General features: G+C 39.7%; 1 protein-coding gene across 1 annotated transcript in view; it reads left to right on the top strand.

Moving 5' to 3' along the window:
- ERI3 (ERI1 exoribonuclease family member 3) overlaps nt 1-27,145 on the top strand; it is a 259,579-nt gene that overhangs the window by 74,507 nt on the left and 157,927 nt on the right. The window contains exon 6 of the mRNA XM_060773363.2: nt 17,610-17,682. Coding sequence (XP_060629346.1) covers nt 17,610-17,682 — 73 coding nt within the window. The remainder of the gene's footprint in view (nt 1-17,609; nt 17,683-27,145) is intronic.

Consider the following 27,145-nt stretch of genomic DNA (forward strand, 5'->3'; position numbering starts at 1 on the left):
TGTGGAGCAGATTGTACGGGAGAAGGCAATCTTGTAGACAACTTTGATCCAATCCATGTAGGACTTTAAATGTCAAAACCAACATTTTGTACTTTGCTTGGAAACTAGACCAAAATCTGGGTTGATAGACAATATGTGTATATCATTTTGGCATTTTTTAAACATGAGTCAAGGCTCAGAATACAGGGGTGATGGCAGCAAAACTATTTTTCATGGTTCTGTTTCTTTTTATAAAAATTCATCTGTTTTTCAGATACATTATTGTGTCTGCTGTTTCCATATGAGAGAATTATACTGGGAATGAAACATACAAAAAAAAGAAAAGAACCCCAAGTTTTTTTTTTCAAAAATGGGAAGTTCTTATCTCTTGTATCTTGAAAGTACATAGACAATGTGTATCTTGAAAGTACATAGACAATGTGTGGTGGCATCTTAAACGTGTAAGTGAGATAGATGGGGGCTCAACAGTCCTGTATTCCTGATGTCAACCTGTGTTAAAATTCTCCAAGTAAATATACAACCACTGTATATCAAAATTAACAATATGTTTGTTTTCTTAGGAAAGCAAATTCTGTATTTGCATGTTTTGTTTTCAAAATATACAAACCCTTGTCTTAACCTTGACTTTCCTTTCCAGTATTCTAGTGCATATATAGCAAGTTTATCATAGTTTCTATAGAGTGGAAATTGTACAGCTGTTCAGATGTTATTCAATTGGAAATCCCAGTAGTGTTAGCCAATATAGCCAATTGTAAAAAATGCTGGATGTTGTATTTCAGTAACGTCTGGACCCTGCAGAGATGTATACTGCTGGGATGAATACTGCTGTGTTGATTTGCTTGAGCAAAGAAGGGGGGTTGTGCGCATTTAAACCACTGAATTGGGGTTGTAACTTACTTTTTCCTCCTCTAAAAAACTTATCATCAAAACTAACTGAATTCGGCATTTGTTTGATGTCAGGGAACGATATTTATGCAAATTTGTCATATGATGATGATAAAGCATAGAGATCTTGTTATTGTATGGATTTTCCCTGTAGATGAGATTTGTTCATAGACGTTTCCAGTAGAAAGTGAGCTGTGTATGTTTCTGAAATGCTGCTTTTTAGAACTGGAGTTTATAAATGCTCCTTCTTGATTGAGAGACTTTAGTAAAGACAACTGTCCTAAATTTTGCAAGCAGACGTTCTGTTTACGTTGCTAGATTGCATGCTGCACCATGAAATTGCCGTCAGTTTGATTATACTCTGGAATAACAGGGAATCTGTCTATATACTGAGTTCTGTCACATCTAGCTGTTGTTTTTCCACCAATATTCTAAATCTCTGCCTGTATTAATTTACCCCAAGTTGACATCCTTCATGACACAAGAACAATTAATTTAGTTTTGTAAAATAAGTGTAAACATTCCAAGTCTTTGTCTTCTTTTTTTATCATGTGGTGTCAGTATTCTGAGCTCCCTTTTCTTCTGCTTTCCATTTCTTTATTTAAGAATAGGAAGATGTGTGTGGAATCCACCAAGTGTCTCCCCCCCCCCCCCCCGCACTCCCCGCTGTGTGGTTTCTAGGAATTGGTTTTGGGTGAGATGCTTGTAACTAAGCTGTTCACGTAGGGATTACCTTGCTAGGGATGGCAAAACTCAGCTTGTCTAATCTTCTACACACAAAGGGTATGAACCTGATCCCTGTATCTGAAGGGGTTGTGGTGCGTTAGCTGAAAGCATAATGAGCTTTGACACAATCTAAGTTGAGAGAGCAAGGTAATGTCTGCTCTTTGGAAATTAAGACCATAGGAATGGAGCCAGACAGAAGCATTTCAAGAGCCAAAAAAAACCTTAAGGCGGGAGAAAAACAAGCCAGAGAAATAGATTCTTATGGCAGTTCAGGAGAACTCATCAGAATGACAGGATGTTTGGGATACAATTGCCTATTTCCATGTACTAGAGGCCACAAAGACCAGGCAGCAAAGACTGGCAGAGGGATTGCATCCCAACGTAGCATGGGTTTACAAAACAAGTGTGGAAAAAAAGTATTTGCACAATAACATCCATTGTAAATTAATTTGAACATATAGTTTTCTCTCCACATGTGTGGCCTAAGGAATTGCAAGTCTGATTATTTGTGAATTACTGTATTTGGTGCTGCTGCCCTGTATGTGACCAAAAAAAAAAAAAAAAAAAAGTCCTCTGTAGGCAATTCTAGGTCTTCCAGTATGAGTCTGCGTCTTTGGCAGAAGTTGAACATATAATCATGCTGGAGGGTCTAAAAATGCCTAAAGAAGTATTTTCTTAGATTTATTTATATCTGTAGTTTTTCCACTTTCAGGGGATCCTTCACCCCTAACCTCTACAAATGTGAGGAAATACTATGATTTTTTTTGGGAATAGTGATAAAATAGCAGCCCACTTACCCATACATATTGGTGTTCGCCATTTGATAGAATGATACAAACCCAAATCACTTTCAGTTGGCAAAAGTATCCTGTCTGATTGTACGGAGGAATGTCTCCTCATAAAAGAAATAGTGAGAAACTATTTATGAGAAAGAGTTGCATCAATTTCATCTTCTTAACAATGTTTTTCTTCCTTCATCCTATTTTCAATAATCAGTAGATGAATTTGCATAGGTTATTATATCAAGGAGGCTATTATTGTAAACCATTTGCCAAAATTTCAGTGTTCAACTTAATTTAGGCTTGTTTACAGTGACCCTATACCTTGCATCAGGCCAGATGTTGCTCTTGGACATCAACATGGCATCCAGGAACACTTGGTCCATAATATAAGATAAAGCCAGTTAACCTGGTTTTATCTCCACATTAGGAGAAGTTGGAGAATGCTCTGGAGTCTCACTAAAAATACAGAGCAGCCCTCACTCCCAGGTCTAGTGTGGATAGCTGGACCACTATAATTTGAACTGGTCCACTGTCCATACTGTCAGGTACCACCATTCCCTTTTTCCTGACCTCCCCAGCGCGGTGAAAAGGAAATTGATTGGGCCCATGTCACCCTCCTTTTACTGCAGTAGACCATCACAGAGCTCCCAAGAACTCCTTGCCGTCACTGGGTGCCTTTGCTGACGCTAGGATAAGCATCTGCATGACCAGGGAAAAGGAGCGGGGGATTGCCTTTCTCCATCTTCCTACTTCTGCAGATTCCTTTGCCGATGCCAGCAAATGGGCCCGGTGACAACCAGGAGCTCTCCTTACTTCTGTGGCAGTCTAGGAGTGGTGATGGAACACCAAAGTATGATGGGGCCAAGATGGCTTTGATCTGACTAGATCTAGACAAGTGGTATCAAACTTGTCACCCAGTAGGTGTTTTGGACTTCAACTTCCAGAATTCCTGTCATTGGGTAAGCTGACTATGCTTCTGGGAGTTGTAGGCCCAAACATCTGGAAGGCCACAAGTTTAAGACCTGCTTTAGACTCTGTCCTACAGTTGCCGTGGGACATTGATGGGCAGTGTAGATGTTCTGGGGCTGGATTACGTGTCTTCTGTAAATTAGCCCAGTGAAATTCAAGAAAAAATAAAATATTCTGGAGATTTTAATATCAAATAAAGTAATTTTATAAGTGCATATAACCAGCAGGATATTGAAGACCTTCATGATGTTGGAATATTATGAACAAGGAGATGAATCTACCTAGTATACCACTGTACTGTTGGACTCCTTGACACCTACTGAAGCTTCCTGGAATAACAGAGGACTAGGACTGTGGAAATGGAGAGGAATGTTTTTGAAATCTGCGTAGAAATATGGTAAATAGGTCTTGTAAATGAAACAGGGTAGTATCTGAAATGTTGCATATGATAGGGAAACCTTCAAGACTTACAAAAAGTAGGCGGGTCCTTTTTAACATTTGGTCTAAGAGTCTTAAATTGCCCCAATATGTTCCGAACAAGCCTTTCAGTTCATTTCATTCTCTTTTGAATACCATTGACAAAGGAACACAATCAAAATACTACTATTTTCATATCCTACTTGTAATCTTTTCCTATGTGTTTTGTTGGACTGTATGATAAAAGAATACAGGACTAGACAAAGCCATAGTCTGATTTAGCAGGGTTCTTAGGCAGATGATCCTGGAGTTCTGTTTTAATTCTGTTCATTCTAGAGATCTCAGATATTTTGTGTGGTGCTGAATATTCTTGGGCTTGGTTCTTTGGCTTCCTGAGTGGTATCAAGTCTAATGAAATGGCAATACAGGCAAGTTACGAGCAAGATGAATTTTGTAGGTTTGTTCTTAAGTTGAATTTGTATGTAGTTCGGAACAGGTACATTTTTTAAGTATAACTCTGGCTCTACACACACACACACACACACACACACACACACACACAAGCTTTAAATAGCATAGGGAAGGGTTAGCATGCTTGTGGTGTTTGTTTTGCTGCCTTTGCCCCTGTTCAGAAGATTTCACCTCACTTTCTGTCCGCTGTGGTAATTGGATTTTGAAAAATCTAGGTTATGTAATGTCTGTAAATCGGGGACTGCCGGTACATGATTTGCTGGTGAAAGTTAGACATTAGAGATGAACCTTGGTAGACATAAACAGACTGTGGACTTTGCCTCTTGTGATTTGACCAAGAACTTTTACTGGTATTTGGAAGCAGTGTTTTCTAAAAGTGAAAAAAGCAATTCAGGCTTGGGTCTTTTTTGGTAGAGGGGAAGGTATAATGTGCTTGGACAAATAATTGGTACTGGGAGAGCTGAAGCCAAACAATTAGTCTCCTCTCTGTAACACCACTGCCAGCATTATCAGTCTTTCTGTACAGCAGGCCTGCACAACTTGGCAGTAGTAGGGGGCTGAAATTAAATAGGCTAAACCATTTTGGGCCTCAGATAGGTTTTTAGCACTTCACTCTGGGCTTGGGAGAGGGCGCCTTTCCAATGCTCCTTAGAATTGCATCCTCACTCCCCACTACTCCAACAACCTCCCAAGGCTGTGTTTTCAACTGAGTCTGGATTTCTCGGTGGTGCCCCCTTTGTCACAGGTTAGTTTGATATGTGTAGAGTTAGAACACTTGAAGGACATAATGGCAAGTTCTGATTGCTATTCTGTTGTAGTTGTGCATGTGACCTCCCTCTCTCAGGCTTAGGCTCAGAGCCTTTGTGGGCCACACCAAATTCTTGTGAGGGCTGTGTCTGGCCCCCAGGCTGCATGTTATGCAGGCCTGCGGTACAGCATACTTAGCCATTTCCACCTTTTCAGGTATGGACATGCCTGGTTTTGTCAGAGCTATGATGTGCTTAGGGCTGGATACCAGTGAGAATAAGCCAGACAGGCTCGAGAAATAGGTTCCGCCCATTTTGCAAGTGAGGAGAAATAAAGGCTTGCTCTTGAATTGTGGTGTCACATTGTAATCCCATGGGGTGCTGAATCAAGCAAAGAGTCTGCTATTATGTTTTATGGACCGTTTAGCTTCCCTAATGATGAGACTAATGCTTCACTACATATATATATATCACTTACTTGCCATTAATAGGAGCCTTGAATAGAAGCTACTGAACTGGATTCTTCCAGGTACTGTTTATACATTTATTTATTACATTTATATTCCCCCTTTCTGCTTAAAAGGTACTTAAAATAGGTAGCTAATTTTGGTGCGGTTATTCTCTACTGTTTGATGTTGGGTTCTCCAAATTGTTATAGTAGCGAGTAGCTCCTGTGGGATGATAAACCCAGCAGGAAAAACAATAATTTAATTGCAGTGTACTGTATTCCAAATTGAGGATCACTCAAGGAGCCATGTTCACATTGTCTGTAAAGAGAGTAAAGGCACCTGCCTGTAAGACCTACAGTTCATTCTTATTCTAACTGTATTTTGTTTTGTGTCACATTGGTGGCAGAAATACTGACATCCCTCAGGAGGCCAAGCAGGCAACACAGATAGGGGGGAGGGGAGTATGATTATCTTTGACTGACAAGGTAGTTTGGAGGAACAGTCATAGGTGCAAGATGGATGGATGGATGGATCTAGTGTATGGGTCGTTCTTGGGAATAACAGTGATATGAGGGCAAGGTAACTGGGCACAAGCCATTAATCTGTATATTTCATAAGTGTATCTATAGGCTGCTGCTATCCTTTGGCACTGCAATGCATTAAATGCAAATATGTTGATACAGCCAATGAGGCTAGACTGAAGAAATACAGAGTGTTGTCAGTGTGTATAGACTAGCTTATTTGCAGTCATTGGTACAGTATAGATTTCACGGTGCTTAGAAAGAGTAACTAAATAGCACACCTTTATTTTTAAAAAACATGGCATGAAAGAGCTAAAATCATCACTACCCCAAGGGTTTCTCTCTGTTTTGCTTTAGCCTCCAGCATATTAATGTCTTAAAGGAGATCTAATCCTATGGAGAGCCTGCTGAATTTTGGGCTTTGTTTCAGGCAGAAATGAGGAGGGAGTAATTAATTTCATCTACTGTGGCCGAAGTGCAAGAAAATGCTGGCTTGCTGCTTGTGAGGTGCCATTGATTTAGGGTGTTGTAAGGGCTCCAGATCTGTTGAGCAAAGAGAGTCTTTGGGTGCCTGACAATCCTCCCCCCAGCCCATGTCTCTTGTAAGCAGCCTCAGGCTGCCTGTCTCTTTGTTAACAGGGTGACAGCAATGTGACACTGTGAAAATAATTACTAACAAATCATGGTGGTGACTACAAACAGCTCACCATCTTCAGAGGCATGTCAGGGAGCATTAGAGCACGACCGCAGGAGATGCATGGAGGCTGAGGTACTTTCTGTCTCAGTTCTGAGATATTTGCAGACCTTACCTTCCCATCACTTTTTTAGTAAATCCACTATGGCAAAAATATAGATGGTCAAATGGGCTTGATAGCAAGCTAAGAGGTACACAAGAAACATTGCAAATCCCTTGACTAAATTGTCATGTGGGAGCAGAACACATTGCTTATAGGCTCTTGCGGGTTCAGTCTATTGCCAAGTGACTACACTATCTTGTTTTGGCATTTGGGGTGTTTAATAAAAAGCAGAGAAGTTACCAAGGGCTTAGAATGCATCGTTTGGTGAACAGGAGTTGAAGAAATGCTGTGTATACTCACTAGGAGGAATAAAAATGTGATTTCTATAGTTCTGAGCAAAAGTGAACAAAGTGCAAAAAACATAACCAATGAGAATGTAGAAATGAACAAGGTGTGGTGGCAGGCTTATTTATTTATTTATTAGCTTATTTATATGCTACCCTTTATCCAAAAATCTTAGTAATTTACTTTAAAATAAATTTAAGACAGTAATTACAAAAGTGTAAAAATATTAAAATTCCATAATATAATTTCTCAGTTAAAACAACATTGGATAACTCAATCAAAATATGTGCAGCCTGAATAAAATCAGTTTGGCCAAAAGCCTTATTTTTTATTTTGTGTCAGGAGTTACTTGAGAAACTGAAAGTCACTTCTGGTGTGAGAGACTTGGCCGTCTGCAAGGATGTTGCCCAGGGGACGCTTGGATGTTTGATGTTTTTACCATCCTTGTGGGAGTATGGGGAGCTGGGGCTGACAGAGGTAGTTCAACCCGTTCTCCCCAGATTCGAACTGCTGACCATCCTGCTGGCACAAGAGTTTAACCCATTGCACCACCTGGGGCACCAAAAAAGCCTTAATAACAACAACATTGTAGAATGCCCTCTGTCAGAGGCCTAATCAGCACCAATGTTGGAATCTTTTTCAGTGCCAAATTAAAACTTTGTTGTTATTAAAACCTTAACGATAACAAAATTTTGATTTGGCACTGAAACGATTCCAACATTGGTACAACTAGGATGCCACTGCAGAAAAGGCCCTCTCTTGTATCCCTCCACAATATGTTTGACTGACTGATTGGATACAAAGGATAACCCCCCCGCCAAAAAAAAAAACAGGCTTCACTTTTCAAGCAGGCATTTATCAAGAGAGGGGCTTCTTCATGTACCAAAGCCTTAAGCCATTTAGAGTTTTCAACATTATCACCAGCATCTTGAATTTAGAACAGAAACATGGTGGTAGCAGGTGCAATTCATTCAGAACTGATATTATATGAGCAGTTTAGCCTTTTGCACTTACTGCTGTTACTAAGTCATTTTCAAGGGCAGCCTCATTGCAATTAGGAAGTTTTCACTGTACTATTGTGGCTATGTTAGGGGCACAGATTTTCTCTGGGACTCTAGTGGCAAGGAACAGTCTAGGATTCATCTCAGACTATGCTACTGCTTCTTCAGGGAGAGTGCCATCCACAACAGTTTACCCACCAATTCACAGAGACTTGATCATATCAGAATTCATCTTCAGTTTGTCTAGCCCATTACAGCAGCTAGGCATCACTCCAACACCTCTATAGCTGATAAGTAGAGCTGAGTGCCGTCAGCATATTGGTGGTACCCAACACCCAAAGTCCTAAGGATTTCCTCCAGTGGCCTTATATTGAACAGTATGGGAGCCAAGATATTGCATCCCACAATGCTATGACCACTGGACTGAGCAAGAGTCTCCCAATGCAACTGTGGATTTGATCTTGCAGATAGGAGTGGAACCACTGTAAAGAATGCCTCTGTCTTCTATTTTCTAGAGTTGTTCCAATAAGATACTATGAGCAATGGTATGAAATACCGCTGAGATATCTAGGAAGGCCCCTGTCTTTCCGTTAGAGTAGGTCATCAGCCAGTGCAACCAATAACGTCTCAGTAGTGTAGCCTGATATCAGACTGAAATGTGCTCAGAAAATTTGTTATCTTCAAGGACATCTGAAGTTGCCCAGCCATTATACATTGAAGTATTTTGAAGAAGTAGAATATTGGTGATACTGCAGTTGTTTTCACATGCCTCTGTGTCCAAGGAGGACCTCCTCAGGAGTGGGCACTCTACAAAGCATCAAGGCAGGCTTAAAGGGGAGCTCTCTTGGGTTATATGCTTAGATGAAGCTGACTTGTGAGGGTGGATGATGGATATTATATATGAAATTGTAGAGAAAAAATTGTGGATTGGAATCCCTGTGTTATCTAGCTTATTGTGACAGGCAGCACCTTCCTCCATTTCTCTTCATTTACCCAAGCCATTCTTTCACTTTTGCATGTGGAAATATTGTAGCTCACATGTTGAACTGTATGATGAATGCAAGAGTGAGAGGAAGGGTCAAGGAAAGGAAAGCATTCAGGGTAGTTTAAAAATCCCCCCTCTTGCTAAACTCATGTAATATTTATGGAGGTGTTAAAGAGTCAGATGCAGTGACCTCTGGGTTGTGCAGTTAAACAGCTCCTGCCTCCCCCCCCCTCTCCCTCCCCCCTTGCAATTTAATTGCTGCACTTGTCCTTTGCTCTGGAGGTTTCCCACTGGAAGAACACGTTCTAATGGCAGCCAGCTCTGGGATAGTTATTCTTTTCTCTTACTACATATCAAGAGCAAAACAAATCTTTGCTTGTAGGAATCCAAATGTCAAAGATGGCTGCTGCTGAGATGTCTGCTTTGCTGACAGTAGTTGGGAATATGCTGCTGAGAACATGGGAGTGGGTGGTGTACTGCCAACATAGGAGGGGGCAAGGTTTGCCTGTTGTGTCACTGGTGCTGTGCAGGTAACTCTTCTGCACTTTGCCACGATCCTGCATTTTATGGAAATGCTGTCTGACTCTTCATTGAGGAGAGATTATCTGTTCCACTTGATTTTTTGTGAACTATCAAAATTATCTTTAATCTTCATGTTTGGGATGCAGGGTGCTGATTTACAGACTGACCAGTTCCCCGTCATTCTTTGGGATTTAGCAGTTTTGGTGAGGTGTAGGTGTGAAAACCTTAATCTCTTGGGCACTAGTCAGTCCCCTGGAACTGCACTAAAGGTGGGCATTACATTTTGGTTGCAAAAATCATTTGATGGAAAAAATAAGAGAGCCTCTACAGCAATCTAGAAAAGTGGATACACATTCTGGATTGTGGCACTTTGTTGCTACTCCCCCCCCCCCCCCGCCCCGTCCCAATTACTGGGCCCAGAATCATGCACTTCTACTGAGGAATGTGGTGTTGGACTCCTGTTTTTTCACCTTTAAAGGAAATCCTTGCTCTTTGCACTTTTTATTTACATGTCAAATTGCCATTCCAGGATTGTTATTTTAAGGATTTTGCTTCTATTTCTAAAGGTGGAACTTGAGGGGGAAACACCTGTTTTGGATGTGGACATGTGGGAGCACTTTTTTGCACATGCAGAAATGGCCACAGGAATCCTAGAGTCTAAATCTTAAGCTTCTAGTATCTTTCATACTTTCTTTATTTTTATATTTTTATAATGAAATTATTGTTTAATAAAAACTCTGGGCAGTTCACAAATAGAATTAGAATTAGAAAATATGCTACAATTGAGTAATATATCTGTGTGAAAGATTGTTGAAGCAGGGATCTTCATCTAATGCAAAACACCTTTTTACCTTCTTTGATAATATGGTAGGATGTTATTGAGGTTGCACACAAAAATCCCTCACAACACATGTGGTCCCAAAATTTGTTTAGTGTGTGATTCAGCCATGATATATGCTTTCCCTTTTCTTATTACAGTGTGTCTGTATTGTTACTAATGGAGCATGGTTGCATTTTTGCTGCTGGTCAGCCCTCATTAATATCTGGAGGTGACAGGTTGACATTTGTAGGGAAAAATTTCACTTGCCTTCATGTTGTGTACTAAGGCTGTTATAAATTATGACTTTGTGATGCCCAGTTCTGAAATAGTTATTGGTGTCTCAGGAATAGGGAAAGGTGTGGGAGAAGGACATAGTTGGCTCCTTTATTGCTAAAGGCAATGAAGAGAAGCAGCAAGGAGGGAAAGAAAAACTGTTCATGATATGAAATTGCATTCTGTGTGGCAAAAAGGTGACAAATGTGGCTTTAGAGGGCCACTTTGAGTGGACATGTTTTGTGGTTTCCCACTGTGGTTTTAAGCAAAGATGTGTGTGATAGATATTTATGGAAATGGAAGTATAGGGAATTGAGTCTGTGAGAGAGATGCATAGAGAAGCTTGTGTAGATTGGCTGAAGGTGATGCTATTAGTAAATTGCTGATCCTAACTTGGAGTTACTGACATTATTTATATAGGAGAATATGACGCAGAATAGCAAAGTTCTGAGTCAACTGCCACACAACCTAGAGACTGTTTAGCCAGTAACCTTGTTTGATAAATCCTCCTGTAAGAAGGTAAACAACAAAATTCACAAATCCCTTTCTCTGACCCATGTTCTTAAGTGACAATCATTCATTGGTAGTACTTGGGGAGCAAGCTGCAACTCTTTTCAGTCTGTTGGAAGCCATAGCTCATTAGTATATCTAGTCAGCTAATAGAAAGGACATGAGTTATGCTTTCCCCCCTCTTTTTCTGAGATTTCTTCATTCACACAGATATATGAGACTGAAATGCACTATACCACCCGGCTGTGCTGTGACATATTGGAGGCAGAGAGTAGGAAGACTTGCCACAAGTTGGTATAAAAATATGAAGCACAGTTTTAATTTCATGACTTCCAGCAAGCATATTGCTTCCTCTTGTAACCACTTGATAATTTGAAGCACCGCTGTCCCTTCTAGTTGGCTGGACCCTCCTAAGATGACCCCAGGAAAGGAATTAAGCCTGCTATTGTGTAAAAGAGTAGAATGGAAGTGGTCCTGATAGGAAGTGTTATTGCAAAGTTCTACAGTTAATTTAAAACAGGTCAGCAGAATGTAAGATGGCTCTTTGACCACACTATCAGAAAGTTGAAGATTTGTAATAAACTTCAAAAGTGCTGCTAGGTTGTTGGAGAGCATCTATAACGTAATAAAGCATCTTGCACCTGTATGTCTTAGATTTTCTCTATGAATGAAATAGCTGAAACCAGGCTTTCAAGACCAAAACTTTAGTGTTTACTTGCATACTAAATACAGTCAGGAGTGAATTTCAAAGTAAAGCCCTTTATATTGAGCAGTCCCACTCCCCTACACTGGATTGTTTCTCTTCATTTTCTTAAAAGCCATATCTTGTACCTTCATTTATCACCTGACTATCCAAGGTAAGTTATGGTCTTTCTTGCTGGTAGTTTCTCCACGTTCTTTCAAAAATCTAAGTTCTAGAATAAATCTTCCTGACTTGAGATTGCAAATTATTCTTGGATTTTGGCATAGCAGTGAATTTTGGGTACTTATTCTCACGTACTTATGACTTCTAAACTTTCCAAACAGATCAGCAGTGTAGTATGCCTTAAGGCATACATGTCCATGATTTTTGTTCCCTCTCTTTTATAGTACATAAATAGAAGGAGAAATGTATGGCTTTTCTCTCAGGTGTAGAAAACAGATGGTGCCATTCTCCTTTCTCTTTTACCTGCAGCATCCTTATTTCACATATTTGGTGTGAAATTCAGTGCCTTTCCTGCAAGGCTCTATTAGATATTATGTGCTTATAGGATGATATATAAATATTTTAAATAAATAAATAAATAAAAATATTAGAATATGGTATAAACTTGTTTGAAGCAAATCTTCAGACCAGGGAAGTACAGCACTCTATTCGTCTCCTCCCTTTTATGACTTGGTTCCACTACCTGTCTGAAAAGTCCTTTACTGAAGCAGCAGTTTTCTGTATGTTTTCAGAAGATGATAGTATATGGGATCCTATTAACTCCCATTACCAAGCCTGTGAGTCTCAAGATTTAATGCTCCCCTTCTTTAAAGGAGAAGTTTTTTTTTCTAAAACAGCAGCCTCAGCAGCAATGAATCTTGCATGCTGGAAATTGCCCTGTTTTCTTGGGATTCTGACATTCTGAACCCAGAAGCAGATGGACATTAACCGTCTGATTAGTTGGAAGACTTGCACATTAATTTTTTATACACTCAGACCACCTGAGTGACTGGATTCAATTACAGCCCCCCTCTTTCTTTTTATCCCCTCCCCCCATTTTATTAATGTGGCTGCTCTGTAGAGGAAATGGAGGGACCTGTTGAAATGTGAAACGCTTATTTCTTAGTGTGACCCCCTAGATAATTAGGGTTAAATTGATATGCTATCACACCAGTGTCACATTTTATCTGCTTCTGTTTGTACAAGAGGATACAATGGTGGAGGAAGGACCAATTTGTGCCCTTCTCTCACTAACCAGGCTGAGATAAAAGGTGTGACTAGGACGATAACATCCTCGCCTTGCACTCCTTTATTGTTGCTCAATTTGCTGCCTACCCCCCCAAACCCTGTTCTTTCATTCTTTCAATACCCTTGGCCATATTTTAGCTCCATGCCATTGCATAATGATGCCCTGCTAAATGTGTGTGCGCTATCAGCAAGTCTGGCTGACAGCCTTGCCTGATAACCAAATTCTTGTCCATCCATCACTAGCTCCCTCTCCTCAACTTAAGGAAAGTGATAGCCAAAGCATAGCTGTTTATCACCGCCAAGCTAGGCTTTTCTATCATTGCTGGAAGAAAGGACAGCTGGCTTCAGCAGGAGAAAGCAAGCTAATTTGCATACCTTTTTCTTTGCTAGTGTGGCAAGAATACTGTGTATAGTATATTCTAAAAGCCCTCTCTCACATAAAGGTAGCCTGAAATTTGACTTTTATTGTCTTCTGATTGTTTAAATTTTAGTTTCCCCGGTGGCCCAGTGAGTTAAACCACTGAGCTGCTGAATTTGCTGACCAAAAGGTCAATGGTTCGAATCTGGAGAGCGGGGTGAGCTCCCGCTGTTAACCTCGGCTTCTGTCAACCTAGCAGTTCAAAAACATGCAAATGCGAGTAGATCAATAGGTAATGCTCCCACTGGAAGGTAATGGCGCTCCATGCAGTCATACCAGCCACATGATCTCGGAGGCATCTACAGACAGTGCTGGCTCTTCAGCTTAGAAATGGAGATGAGCACCAGCCCCCAGAGTTGGACTCGACTAGGTTTAATGTCAAGGGGAAACCTTTACCTTTTACCTTAGGTATTATAACTACAGAGTAAATTTTTTATTTATTTGGTTGGAGCAGATTTGGTGGGTGCCCCTTGGAGAGGGCACAAAGCAGAGCATGAGGGGAAGACTAATTTCTCGCTTTTCTTCCCAACATCTGCTTTTCAGAATTGGTCTACTGTTTCTGATCCTGGAGGTGCTATAAAACTATCATGAATTAGTAGACAACGATATAGCCACTATCCATTATTATATCTAATCCTTCTCTTAAAACCATCTGAATTGGTGACTGCTGCCATAGATTGTGGAACCAAACCTTATAGGCACCATGTGGAAAAGTTCCTCCTTTTATCTGTCCCCTTGGAACTCCTACACTTACATTTTAACATTATATCGGAGAGAACCAAACATTAATGTTCATTTTGCATGTATTATGTTCTCCCTTCATTAACCTTTTATAACTGAAAAGCCACAAACATTACAACCTTTCCTACACAGTTGCTTCTGTCTTTCTTTGCACCTTTTTCACTTCTACAATATCTTTTCTAAGATGTGGCAACTGCTGTGATATGAAATAACCCAAGTGTGATCCCAACATAGATACATATGAAAGCATTGTAATAATGGTGTTGATGTAGTTAGCCCATTTTTTCATCATTACTACTTAATCAGTCAGTGTTTTATTTTTTGTTGAGCCTCTACCACAAAATGTGTTTCCCAGATCAAACTTTACCAGTGTCCCCGTGCATTTGGGGTGCAGGATTACTTCAGTCTGCATCACCTCAAAATTTCTTACGTTCATCTGCTTCTACCATGCTTATTCAGGTTGAAGAAGTCATTTCAGTGCCTTCTACAATCTTTTTTTGTTTTTATTGCACGGAATAATTTGATATAATCAACAAATGTAGCAATCTCATTGCTCAGGCTAAGTCACTTATAAGTGAGTTACAAAGCACAGATTCTTGGAAGATCTCCTTTCTTATGTTCCTACCTCCCCTGGAATCCTTTTTGTGGTGGTACTAATTTGCCTGGGAACAGGCCTTTCAGCTGGTACTTTAAGTAATTCTATTTTCAAGTGGAAAAGCTGAATCAGGAAGAATTGTTTTAGAAATCAACAGGTCACTTAGTTCAAGATCAGTTGACTTTTTTATTGGAGGATGATTGCAATTGGCTTAGGAGAACAGGTCACTTCTCTCATTTAAGATACTCTGGTTTCTCTTCAAATCATATAAATCTTTAACATTTTACCTCTTTCATTTAAGATAAAGTGAACTTGTATTTGGAAACATTTTGCTCTGGAGATATTATGTTCTTATACGTGTACAGAATATGTGCACTTGAAGATGTTACCTTGGAATGGTGGGATGGTATTGTTTCCAGGTCCATTGAATTTGGGTTGGGGAATACCAGTATTGAAAGAAAATTGCTGAGATGATAGGTTTCAAAATGTGAGATACTAGTTTGAGAAGTCAAGTTTTAGAAAATCTGATAGTCGTTGCAGTGCATATCTAATCTGTTTATTGTTTTCTATTTTCTCATCATCCCAGGGACCAATATTGGGGGTTGGGGGCAGGGGAGAAGGTGTCTTTAAAAAAACTCTAAATGTCAGTGTCTCCTTATCCATAGGAGCTGAGCAAGTGAAAATCTCAGGTAGAAGATACCAAGTTTTCTTGCCATTAGCCATGCCTTTTGATTTCTGAAAATTAACGTTATAGTGAAACCCTTCTTCTCAGGTTGCAATATTAATGGAGCAGACCAGACCCATCTTGTATCTTTTTTTCTGAAATCTCTGCTTGCAGAAAATAGTTTGCAACAAAGTGCTGGGTCCAAAGTGCATGCCTAATTTGCATATCCAATTGCTTGGATTGTAGTAATTACCATGTGTAAATGGATCTATTAATCACTTATTTAATTAATTTTTGGTCTTTCCTAAGCTTGCCTCATTCATACCCAATCCAGCGTACAGAACATCTCTAAAAATCTTTAGCAAAGCATTAATAAGCAATACGACCTGTTAACTACCCCATATCAATCAAATTGATTGGAGACAAATGAATCTACATTCCAAAATAAAGGATTCAATGCCTATTCTTTGCCCCTCCAGTAGTAAAGGGCAAGATGGGGGTGTTGAGAGTATATGATACAACTGCTGACTGTTAGATCTAAGCTCTTACAGCTGGAGGTCCACTTCCTCTGATCTGTTCCCTTTCCCCAGGGTATTGGGGTCTCTTCCTTCTGGTTGTTGTTTGGCCTCCTAAGAATATCTCTGGATGTACAGGATGTGCACATAAGCTATGAAGCTTGTTCTTTATGCCAACAATCTGCTGTGTGATAATCATGTAAACTTCACATGTTTGGATCTGTTTGGAAAGACTGGGCCACTGACACAATGATTGATGGTATAGACTTTCAGATTTGTCTCTTATTTAATTTTGAAAAGATTGCCCCTTATATATATTCTTCATATTTACTTAGAGCAGTTTTAATCGTGACTCTTCCACTTGAGATGATTTTATGTAAATAGTATATATTGTTTTTGTATCTTTAGAATGGTTGTGTTTGAGATCACAGAGACTGGGATAACTGGGGGGGGGGGGTATAAGGAGATGCTTCTGTGGTGCAAAATGCATCTTCAAAAGCAAACATGTTAAATGACAGTTCTGCATAGTGTCAAAACGTTCAACTCACATTTTGCATTTGTCATGAAAGGACCCCCTCCCCCCCCCCCCCAAATATAGTGGAAGTTAATTGCAAATAAGAAAATATATACTGAGAGGTATAATGATAACTACTGGCAATTCATAAAGCTTGTATTAAGGTGAGAAAACTGTAATATTGGGGAGGGGGGAGGAGAGAGTTATTCAGAGCAGTGCTAATCAGTGGCAGTCTGTGAGTTACACTGAAAATTAAAATAATATTATATTTAATGGGCACAAATATGGTATCACTCCCTAGCACTTGGGGAAGAAAATTCTGATATTTTTGCAATTGGTTACTGATAGCATTTTTGATCGTCTTCATCATATTCTTTTTATTATCTGCATTGTATTTCACTGTTTCCATTATACATACTTTTTGTTTTTGTCATTTCCTCATTGATTCTATTTCTACATTGATCGTTTCCATCCATTTTCATTGTGTTTGGTGGCCTTAAAAAAACCCAATGATGCTATATTCTCATAAAACAGGTTAATTTGGATTACTTTTTGGAAGGGAAGAGATCTACATATCAGTGAAAGGCATTGAACTGTTATATAGGATGATGCCATTGAGGCATTATCTCACTTCTGTTCAACAAGTTTCCGTTGGAACTGTCTATCTGTATTAAAACAAGATCCCATTAGAACTGTTTGGTGTCATAGCAGTTCATATCCGTCACCCAAATTCTAGTCTAAAGCAGAGATAGGAAACTCGTAGTCCTACAGATCAGTATTCTACCATCCGGTGTCCCTGGATTACAAATTTCACTATCCCTAACCATTGGTCCTAATGGCTAATTCTTGTGGGAATTGGAGTCCAACACCTTAAGAGCCACAAGATCCCTATCCATGATCTTGTGTTAGGCTGAGCACCACTATTTGATTTCTGTCAAATTTCTTCTGAAATGCGGACTGGAGCATTTTTTCTTTCCTCTTTCTCAGATTGAGAACTGTTTAGTAAAGCTGACTTTGTTTTGTCAGGCTGCTCTAACTAAATACAACTTACACTCTTTCCTTTCTTACAGGTTACCTGGACAATGCCAGTATTTAGGACTTCCAGTTGCTGATTACTTCAAACAATGGATTAATCTTAAAAAGGTATTTTCAATTGTAAATCTTTCTTGCCCACCCCCACCAGTGTCTCTTCATTTCCTCTTCCTTCTCCCATTCTCCCGTCCTCTCTTCCTTCAAGAAGGTATTTAATAAGCATTGCTGTTTTGCATTGAAATGAGGAGTTATTTTCTCAGAGGCTGGGGGAAGCGAAGTTCCCATTGTATCTCCTCTAATAGAGTCTTACTGTACTTGATGGAATATGGTCTGCAGCTGAGGAGAATCCCATTGTGGCTACTCTAATGCAGCACCTCTATGCATAATAACTCAGCATCTCTCTGAGAAAGGCTGGGTCAGCTGGAGCATATCCAAGCCTGCTCCCTCCTTCTACTATATCTCTCCCCCCCCCCCCCCCCCAAGAATATTAGCCAGTTGCTCCTCAGCTCTGAAAGTCTTGGGAACAAATAGAAAAACAGTCTGCTTAAGACTTCTTGTTGTATTCACTGTTCAGGAGTGTGTGTGTGTGTGTGTGTGTGTGTATGTATGTGTATATATCAGTGGTTCTTAACCTGTGGGCTGCAGAACACCAATGGGTCGCGATGACGAAAATCTGGTCCACAAGCCTCCTTCCTCTTTATTTTATTTTATTTTATTTCTTTTCTATTCCTTCCCTGTCACTGACCATGGCATATGTTCTGTATCAGAAACGGGAGCTGATGTGGTTGATTCAGTACAATTTTCTGAGTCAGTACCCCAGACCGAATCTAAAGTTGACCAAAAACTGATTCGTAACCCTTTTGGTACTAATGCTGGAGAGTGATCCCTGGTCAAAGTGGTCCCAGGTCAAGTGGTCTCCGATCACAGTGTTCTCTGGTCAAAAATAAAAAGTTGGGAACCACTAATATATATATCCCACCTCTCCTCATTGTTATGTGACTAAAATAATTGAGACATAGATGCTTTCCTTTTTTGTTGATTTACACCTCTTGGACAGACTGTGGCAGGCATGAGTGTGTTTTATGTATAAATCCTCCAGCAAAGCCTAGGTGTTCATAAGAAGGCAGTTGGAAAGTGGGAACTAATGCAGGAAAAGTTGCACTGTATGTAGTAATGCCATGACTTTTTCGTTCCCTCTGCTTTACATCAAATGATGCCACTGAATTTATCAGTTTTGCTTGTTAGAAGCTTGAAATGTGCCTATAATTTTCCTCTATTTTGTTATATCCATTTCTGAGATAGACTTTATGAGCAGCAGCAGAACAAAAATTAACATGATCTATTCTGTCAAATCAGAGTAGGGCATAAATGTAACAAGGTAAGAGGCTGACAGCGTGTTCCTCCCAAAGCTTGACAAGGGTTTCCTTCAGTCTCTGCTGTCAGAGCAAATATCTTGGATTATTGCCAGGCTTTTGCAAATGTAACCTGAAAGCATATTGGGGCATTGTGCAGTTCAGTGACCATTAATGATCGCCATTTGAAGTTCACTAAACTTCTGGTGGATGGGTAGCAGTGATATAACCAGCTGATTGATAGACATACAGAAAAGTCAAATCTGCTCTGTGTAGTGATTTTTGATATTAGCTGGCAGAAACCCTTGACAGTTTAGTACCTCTGGCCATTGGGACAATATGTTCTGTCTTTTGGGCATAATTTTGGACTATCAGGTTCAGCCAGTTTGAAAGCTGGCTTTTATTCTGTGTAATTAACTTTGACATGCAGACAGGGACATTTTGCTTCTCTTTCAGGGCACAGTTCCATAGTGCAGATGTTTGATAAGAAACCATGATGTATCAGCGTTCCAGAAATGGTCAGGACAGTGGATCTCTAGAGATCAGAGTTCATATACAGAAAGGACTACCATTTTGAAACAGCCCATTTTCTTCTTTCTAAATTGTGGCAAATCATGCTAGCTTATGGCAGAAAAAAACAAACTTACTTTGTATAATAATAATAATAATAATAATAATAATAATAATAATTTGTTTCTATACCGCCCTTTCTTTCCAAGGGGACTCAGGGCGGTTTACACATAAGAAGGCAGACATTCAGTGCCTAAGTGAGTACAAGTCAATCAAAAACATATCAAAATACACAATAGAGCACAGTAATAACAGTGTACTAGAATTAGCATTCCTAATGTTGCATTTTATTTATTTTATTATATGTGTATCCCTCTGAGAATCTACAAAAGGCAGAGCAGGTAGAGAGATTTCCTTTAACACCAGTGTGTCCAACAGAGAACACTCTGTTGTTAATGAGTTATCTTTTGGGGCTCACAGAAATGTGGAATGCAGACAGAAGTCTTGTGGTGAGAGTGTCTTTTTGTTCAGGAGGATTCGGAGGAAAGGACTAAGAAATAATGGCAGAAAATCTCAGTGGGGCATGTCTTGTTGAATTACGTTAGAGAAATGGGAGATTGAGTTGGGGCATGCTGAAGGAGGAGAAAGATCTCTTGCCATTATTAGTTAGCTGCAAAAATATAACATCAATCATAACCATTTGCTCTATGGTGAACTGATGATATAGCAAAGCCATGCCATTCTTTAACTGTTACTAAATTGTTTGAGATAGCAGCTGGATTAACATAGCTGATGGGAGATCAGAAGAACAAACCAGTATTGGGGAAATGAGCTGGCTTCTTTGCTGTTGATGAGCTAGATCTTGACTTGCTCAGAAAAGATGGAATAGGTACAGTGTTCTTGGTAGTAGGTTCTGATTAAGCATATCAGTTATTCAAGTATTTAGCCATAACCATGAAATTAGATCTGTTTGGCTTTATTTCGAACGAATACTTTGTTTAAAACCTAAGCACCCACAGATGTGTATGTGGGTGCTTAGGTCATTCAGCTATCTGGTGTTCTACACCAAAGTCTGTAGAGAGGCATACAGATAATACAGAATATCGTTACTTCTAGTTACTTTTAGTTACTATGAACAAGAAGACATAGTGGAAAACGAAAGAGCAAGTTGTATCTTCAAGAAACCGAAACACGTACCTGTTTCAACTGCATTTCGTTGAGGAAATCTGGTTTTACTTAAAGCTAGGCCATCTGTATTCCAGGAAACTGATTTGTATCTTGTAACTTTGAATGTCCTTGTGATTGTTGTAGCAAGAGGAACTGCTGGTGTTTCCACACTTGTCTTTCAGATCCATGTTACTTTCAGTTACCTATCATGTGTGTAAGAAAGAAAAGACATTGCTCTAGGAATGGTAAGGTATTTTTAGCTTTTGCTGTATGAGATATTACAGAGGTGGGGGGGGGGCTCCCTCTCCCTCCATGTAAAGGTTAACAGCAGCCTGATATATGGATGCAGGAGCTGGATAAAATGCAAGGCCTTAGGATGGACAGAAATCACCAGCAATGAAAACAAACCCTGCTTAAAGCCGAATGTGTTGTCAAAAGTTTTACTTTCCTGTGCCTGCCAATGCTTTCTCTCTGCCAAACCGCATTGGCCTCTCGTTGACATTTTTAATGTCACTGAGCGATCATGTATCCTTTTGTAAACTGTCACTTTAGCGAAGACTTGGGGCAAAGAGTTTATCCTGCTCTTTGCCTTGACTAGATCTGTACTGAGGAGGGCTGCTGGAGATATGAATTGTATTAGAATATTCTTCTACATCAGATCTTTCCTTAAACCCTTTCAGTGAGCAGCTACTGAGATAGTTGCTGAGTGCTATTGATGGGCTTCTTTTCTGTTGCTGTCAAAAGCTGTACATATGATCAACATAGGTGCTGTGGGTTAGTATTAATGGATGTTAAGAAAGCTGGAACTTCCCTTGCTTAGTGATGGCCAAGTCTGGAAAAACCAAGAGTGCTTGGACGGAGGAGGCATTACAATAAACGTGCCTCAAGAAAGAAATGTATGTTGCTCTTCATTCTTTGTTTCAAAACTGTTTGTGATGGTCCTCTCTATACTTTCAAGGACGAGAATGTCATAACTATAGACGAGAATACACCAACGCGCCCTTATCCCAATGTCTGTCAGTTGTCTCTTATCCTGCTGAACCAGGCTGCTGCTTCTAAGTGTGGTGGAGGCTCCTTCCTTGGAAGCTTTTAAACAGAGGCTGGATGGCCATCTGTCAGGGGTACTTTGATCATGCTTTTCCTGCATGGCAGGGGTTTGAACTAGATGGCCCATGTGGTCTCTTCTAACTCTATGATTCTGTGATGTGAAACTTGTGCCTTATACCCTTTGGGACATGGATCTATCTCTCTCAATTAATTCTGGAATGTGCCGTCAGCATTGATGGTGCTATATAAACGATTGGTAGCAGTAGTTGCCACACAATAAGATGCAGCTTCTTAGGCTGTGTAATAAAGCAACTTAGATTAAGATTTAGCAATACATAAAAATAATGTTTCATGCAAACAAATAAAAGGGGCTTATATTCTTCTCTTGTCTTTACTCATGAATAGAGGAAGAACTCTCAACATTCATTCCCATTGAATATGGCTGCTGGGACTTGCTGTCCAACAACATCTGAAGAGCCAGATGAGTCTCATCCCTGCAGCTAATGTTATTAATGAATTGTACACATAATGTTGCTGAGTGCTTATGGTGACCTTATCACAAGGTTTTCTTGGCAAGATGTGTTCAGAAACAGGTTTCCTTTGCTTTTCTCTGGGGCTGATAGAGTGTGACTTGTCCAAGTTTCCATAGCTGAGTGGGGATTTGAATCTTGGTCTCCAGAGTCATAATCTAATGCTCAAACCACACTGTGCTGACGCTCATTATACCCATATGTTCTTCACAATTGTGTGATTCACTCATTCAGGTAATATGCAGAGGTTTTCCACAAGAAGAGGGTACAAAAATTGGAACTCTCTAGTAATGCTCACACTTTTCTCTATTACTTTTCTTAGCAGAAGTATATAAAATCATGAGTGGAGTACAAAAAGTAACCTGGAAACAGACTTTTTACCCTTTCAAATAGTTACTGCAACCAGTGAACCTCCAATGAAATTAACAAGCAGTCGGTTTAAAACAAGCACATAAACTATTTTTACACAACCCACAGTTTATTTGTGGAACTCTGCTATCAGTGCTGCTAGGCAATAATAATAAAAACCCCTAGACAAATTAATGGAAGATAAGAATATCAATAGTTTTTTATTAGGAAGCTCAAGACATCTATCCTAATGGTTAGGGTGTCTCTAAACTTTAAAACTGGTGATTGGAAGTGGATGACTAAGAATAGGCTACTTCAGTATATTTTCTTGAGGATTTTTAGTTTTGTTATTAGCAGCAATGGAGCATAATGCTATAGGGATTGCTGGCCTGGTCAAGGCTTTTGTTACTTGCCATCAAATGAACTTCAACTTATGGTGACTCAATGAATGAGAGACCTTCAGAAACCTTGGTCTGCTTGCATCTTTACAAGCCAGAGCCAAAATTTCCTTAATTGAATCAATGCGCCTTTAATGTAGTCTCCCCTTTGTCCCACTATAGATTGTTTCATCATAGGGTTCTCAATGGTTCAGAAATGGTTTGCCATTGCCTTCTTCTGTATAGCATTAAGGCCTTCAACTGCCTCTTATAATTGCCTTACCAGTTTCACCCCCCACCACCAATTGTTGTTTCCCAGTAGCTATTTGGGGAGCAGGATCAAGGCATTAGATTTGCATACATTTACTGCTAGACAAAAAATGTTCCACACCATTAATTAACTGTTGTGTGCATGGTAAGCTAAAGCACTACGTAACCTAGAGCCTGCTCCTATACTAGAAGGTTGGTGAACCAAAACAATCCATTAGTTGCTAGAAGCTGACACTTGGTACTTCCCATTGTTATCATATGCCTGATCTCACCATTTTCCAGTCTGACTTGACTTTGATTATTTTAGGATTGAATTTCTCAATTTAATTCTCTTGTGTCATTTCGTGATTCTTTTTCCTTGTATAATGGCTACTCCTTCAACCCAGCAGCTATCCAAAGCACATGGGAAGATGAGACTGGTGATCATGTTATGGCTCAAAGGATATTTGTAACTGGCCAATCACAAAGAGCTAGAGTGGATGCATTGATCTGATCCAGAGGGGCAGATGTGCTTCCCACTCCCCTCCTGGAAGCCTGTTTAGGGCCAGCTTTTTACCACTTTGCCTTTAAATCTGTCACACAGCTGTCTTGATCTCTAGAAATCTTTTCACTCTCTCCCTCGCCTTGTTAACATGTGTTGCCTTTGGGGTAATCAGGGAAAAAATATTATGTCCTTTTACAATTACCGGGTTTTGGAATATTAAAATGTCTCGCTGCATCGGCAGTGTTATTTTGATTGGTATTCTAACCTTTGACTAGCCCATAAAGCGAGCCGCTCTTCGAGCCAATATTGCAGGACTGAAATTTAATTCCGAAATGATTCCAGATAATAGGGAGACAGATAATATATGCATGAAGGATATTATGTTTGGACTAAATGCAGCAGGGCTAGGGCTTGGGAGTTGAATAATAGCCCAGAGTGAGTTATAATCTGTGGGACAGAAATACCTTACTGTCAGGGCCAGGAGAGGAACTCTTAAATCAAAGAGAGAGAGAGCTTGCGGGTAGTCACTGGATATAGAAAGGGCATCCAGGAAAAGCCTTAAAGAAATGGAGTCCTCTCTGTCCTGTTGCAGGACACACTGTAAGGGGACCATTTGGTTAAATTCTGTAAATATGTATTTACAAATAATAGTTGTCTTTGTGGTTGGGAATAAGAGTTTTGAACTCAAAACTTGGTGCATTTCTCCTTTTGCCTAAAATTGCAAAATTTTAGGCAAAAGGAGAAATGCACCAAGTTTTGAGTTCAAAACTCTCATTCCCAACCACAAAGACAACTATTATTTGTTTAACCATTAGTGACTCGTTGCTCCACTTCCTTAAAATAAACAACATGAATGAAGAATCAAGGACAGTGCTGTGATTTTATGTTTCCTCCACATATGCCTTGAGACTTGGTTATTTAATGCATTTCCATCACCCCTTAAAACTGTCTGAATGAAAATAATGAAAATACAGTATTTGAGAGTGTCATCAAATCCTCTAAACAAGTTTTATAAGCACTTTACACTCTTTTGAAAAGTTATTGTCCAATGATTTATTTGTTTTTTTAAAGCGAAATTTGATTTGTGCTGCTTTCCTCTTAGATTATCAAAAATCCCTGCATGTAACACTATATGGGACAGTCAGCTTATGTTGTTGGTTTATATACACCTCTAGCCTGTTTAAACTGTTCACATCAGTTGTCAGCCCTTTGAGCTCCTGGATCAAATTAAATAATGATTATGTAGGTATTGGACATATTAAGAAAATAGTTGTGGACTGATCTTGATAATAACTGCTTTTTGAAAGCTAGCATGAAGGCTCTAGCGGTGATGAATGGAGCTTTTGGGGCGAACATAGATGAGGAGCTCAGTGATATAGCAGCTGAACAAGACACTGGTGACAGTCTTCAAAATTATGTCAGGTGTTATTTCCTGTGGGGATATTATCAAGTACTTCAAAGGATGTTTGCTGATAAGATGTTCTAGAAACTGCAAGAGAATGTAGAATTAGCCAGAATCCTTGTTGCTTGGTAGATGGGTAGGCTGCTGTTCGCCTTAGATATTTTAGAGCCACAACAACATTTTAAGTAACAGTAATAGCAGATGTTTCAGGGGGCTAAGCCACTATTATTATCTTTGTATGTTGATGGGGGTATATGTTATGTCAGTTTAAGGCAATTTAAGAGAAACCTGGAACCTTCTGATTTGTTGCTCAGGTTTCCTGGATGCCATGCTTCACAGACACTGTAGTCCATCCCTGAAATATTTTATTGCTACAATCATATCAATCTGTGCTTGGGAATCATTGGATTACAACTCCCATGATTGTTCATAGGGCTTGTCTGGAGAACAAGCCCTATGAGGAGCGGCTTAAGGAGCTGGGCATGTTTAGCCTGAAGAAGAGAAGGCTGAGAGGGGATATGATAGCCATGTATAAATATGTGAGAGGAAGCCACAGGGAGGAGGGAGCAAGCTTGTTTTCTGCTTCCCTGGAGACTAGGACGCGGAACAATGGCTTCAAACTACAAGAGAGGAGATTCCATCTGAACATGAGGAAGAACTTCCTGACTGTGAGAGCCGTTCAGCAGTGGAACTCTCTGCCCCGGAGTGTGGTGGAGGCTCCTTCTTTGGAAGCTTTTAAACAGAGGCTGGATGGCCATCTGTCAGGGGTGATTTGAATGCAATATTTCTGCTTCTTGGCAGGGGGTTGGACTGGATGGCCCATGAGGTCTCTTCCAACTCTTTGATTCTATGATTCTATGATTCACCATTGTCTATGTTTTGTGAGTTTAACAACATCTGGAAGGATATGTATTTATTTATTTATTTTATTTACTATATTTCTATTCTGCTCTCTCTCACCCCGAGGAGGACTCAGAGTGACTTACAGTTCGGCAAAATTCAGTGCTGCATTTAACAAAAATATTAAACCAGATAAAACAAATAAATACAATTAAAACAGTTAAAAACACAATATCTCATCCGGTAATAATTAATGCATTTACGCACTGATATCAATAGAATCTAATTAACTAATTACAATCCAAACAGAGTAATCAGATATAAACAGTTTGACTGCAGTGTGCTTGCAAGTTCCAGTGTCAGCCAGTAAGGCTTCAACTATCTATGCTTGATCAGAAATGTTTTGCCATTTTTTTCCTGGTGTATAAGATTTCCCAATTTTCACGGTACAACATCCAGTAGAAGTCTCCATCATGCTTGCATTCCACGAACCTTGGTAGTGCCGCTCCATTTCACTTATCCTATTGTCATTTAGAGCATGTATGTGAACATATCTGGCTATGACAGGAAAGTCATATTCCATGCAACCTTGTGGCCACTCTCTTGTGAGGACCTGCGCTCACAGGTTTGGCCCAATTTTAGCTGAGCAAAGAAGTAAAAGTAACATTAAGAACATCTTTTGAAAGTTTATCTCCTGTTCACCTGATGTAGTATTTGTGTGGAATCATAGAATCAAAGAGTTGGAAGAGACCTCATGGGCCATCCAGTCCAACCCCCTGCCAAGAAGCAGGAATATTGCATTCAAATCACCCCTGACAAATGGCCATCCAGCCTCTGCTTAAAAGCTTCCAAAGAAGGAGCCTCCACCACACTCCGGGGCAGAGAGTTCCACTGCTGAATGGCTCTCACAGTCAGGAAGTTCTTCCTAATGTTCAGATGGAATCTCCTCTCTTGTAGTTTGAATTTTCTATTAAATTTCTATTAAATGTATTATCAAAAGCGTATTATATTTATATAGAAAAAAGGGCATTTTTTAGATAATCCTGACTTAGTTAGATATATTGATTAATACAGCGGAAAGCAAAATCCTAACAGTGTTGGCCACATTAAGAAAATAGCGTGCAGTGTAGCAAAGAGAGATTTCATCCAAACTTTGCCCCAAATAATCAATTTATTTTAGTTTGGGAATTTTTTTTTGGACTCTGACTCCCACAAACCTTCAGTTGGCATGAATGGTGACTGCGCTG

Source organism: Anolis sagrei, chromosome 4 (genome assembly GCF_037176765.1).
Source record: "Anolis sagrei isolate rAnoSag1 chromosome 4, rAnoSag1.mat, whole genome shotgun sequence".
Classification (NCBI taxonomy): Eukaryota; Metazoa; Chordata; class Lepidosauria; order Squamata; family Dactyloidae; genus Anolis; species Anolis sagrei.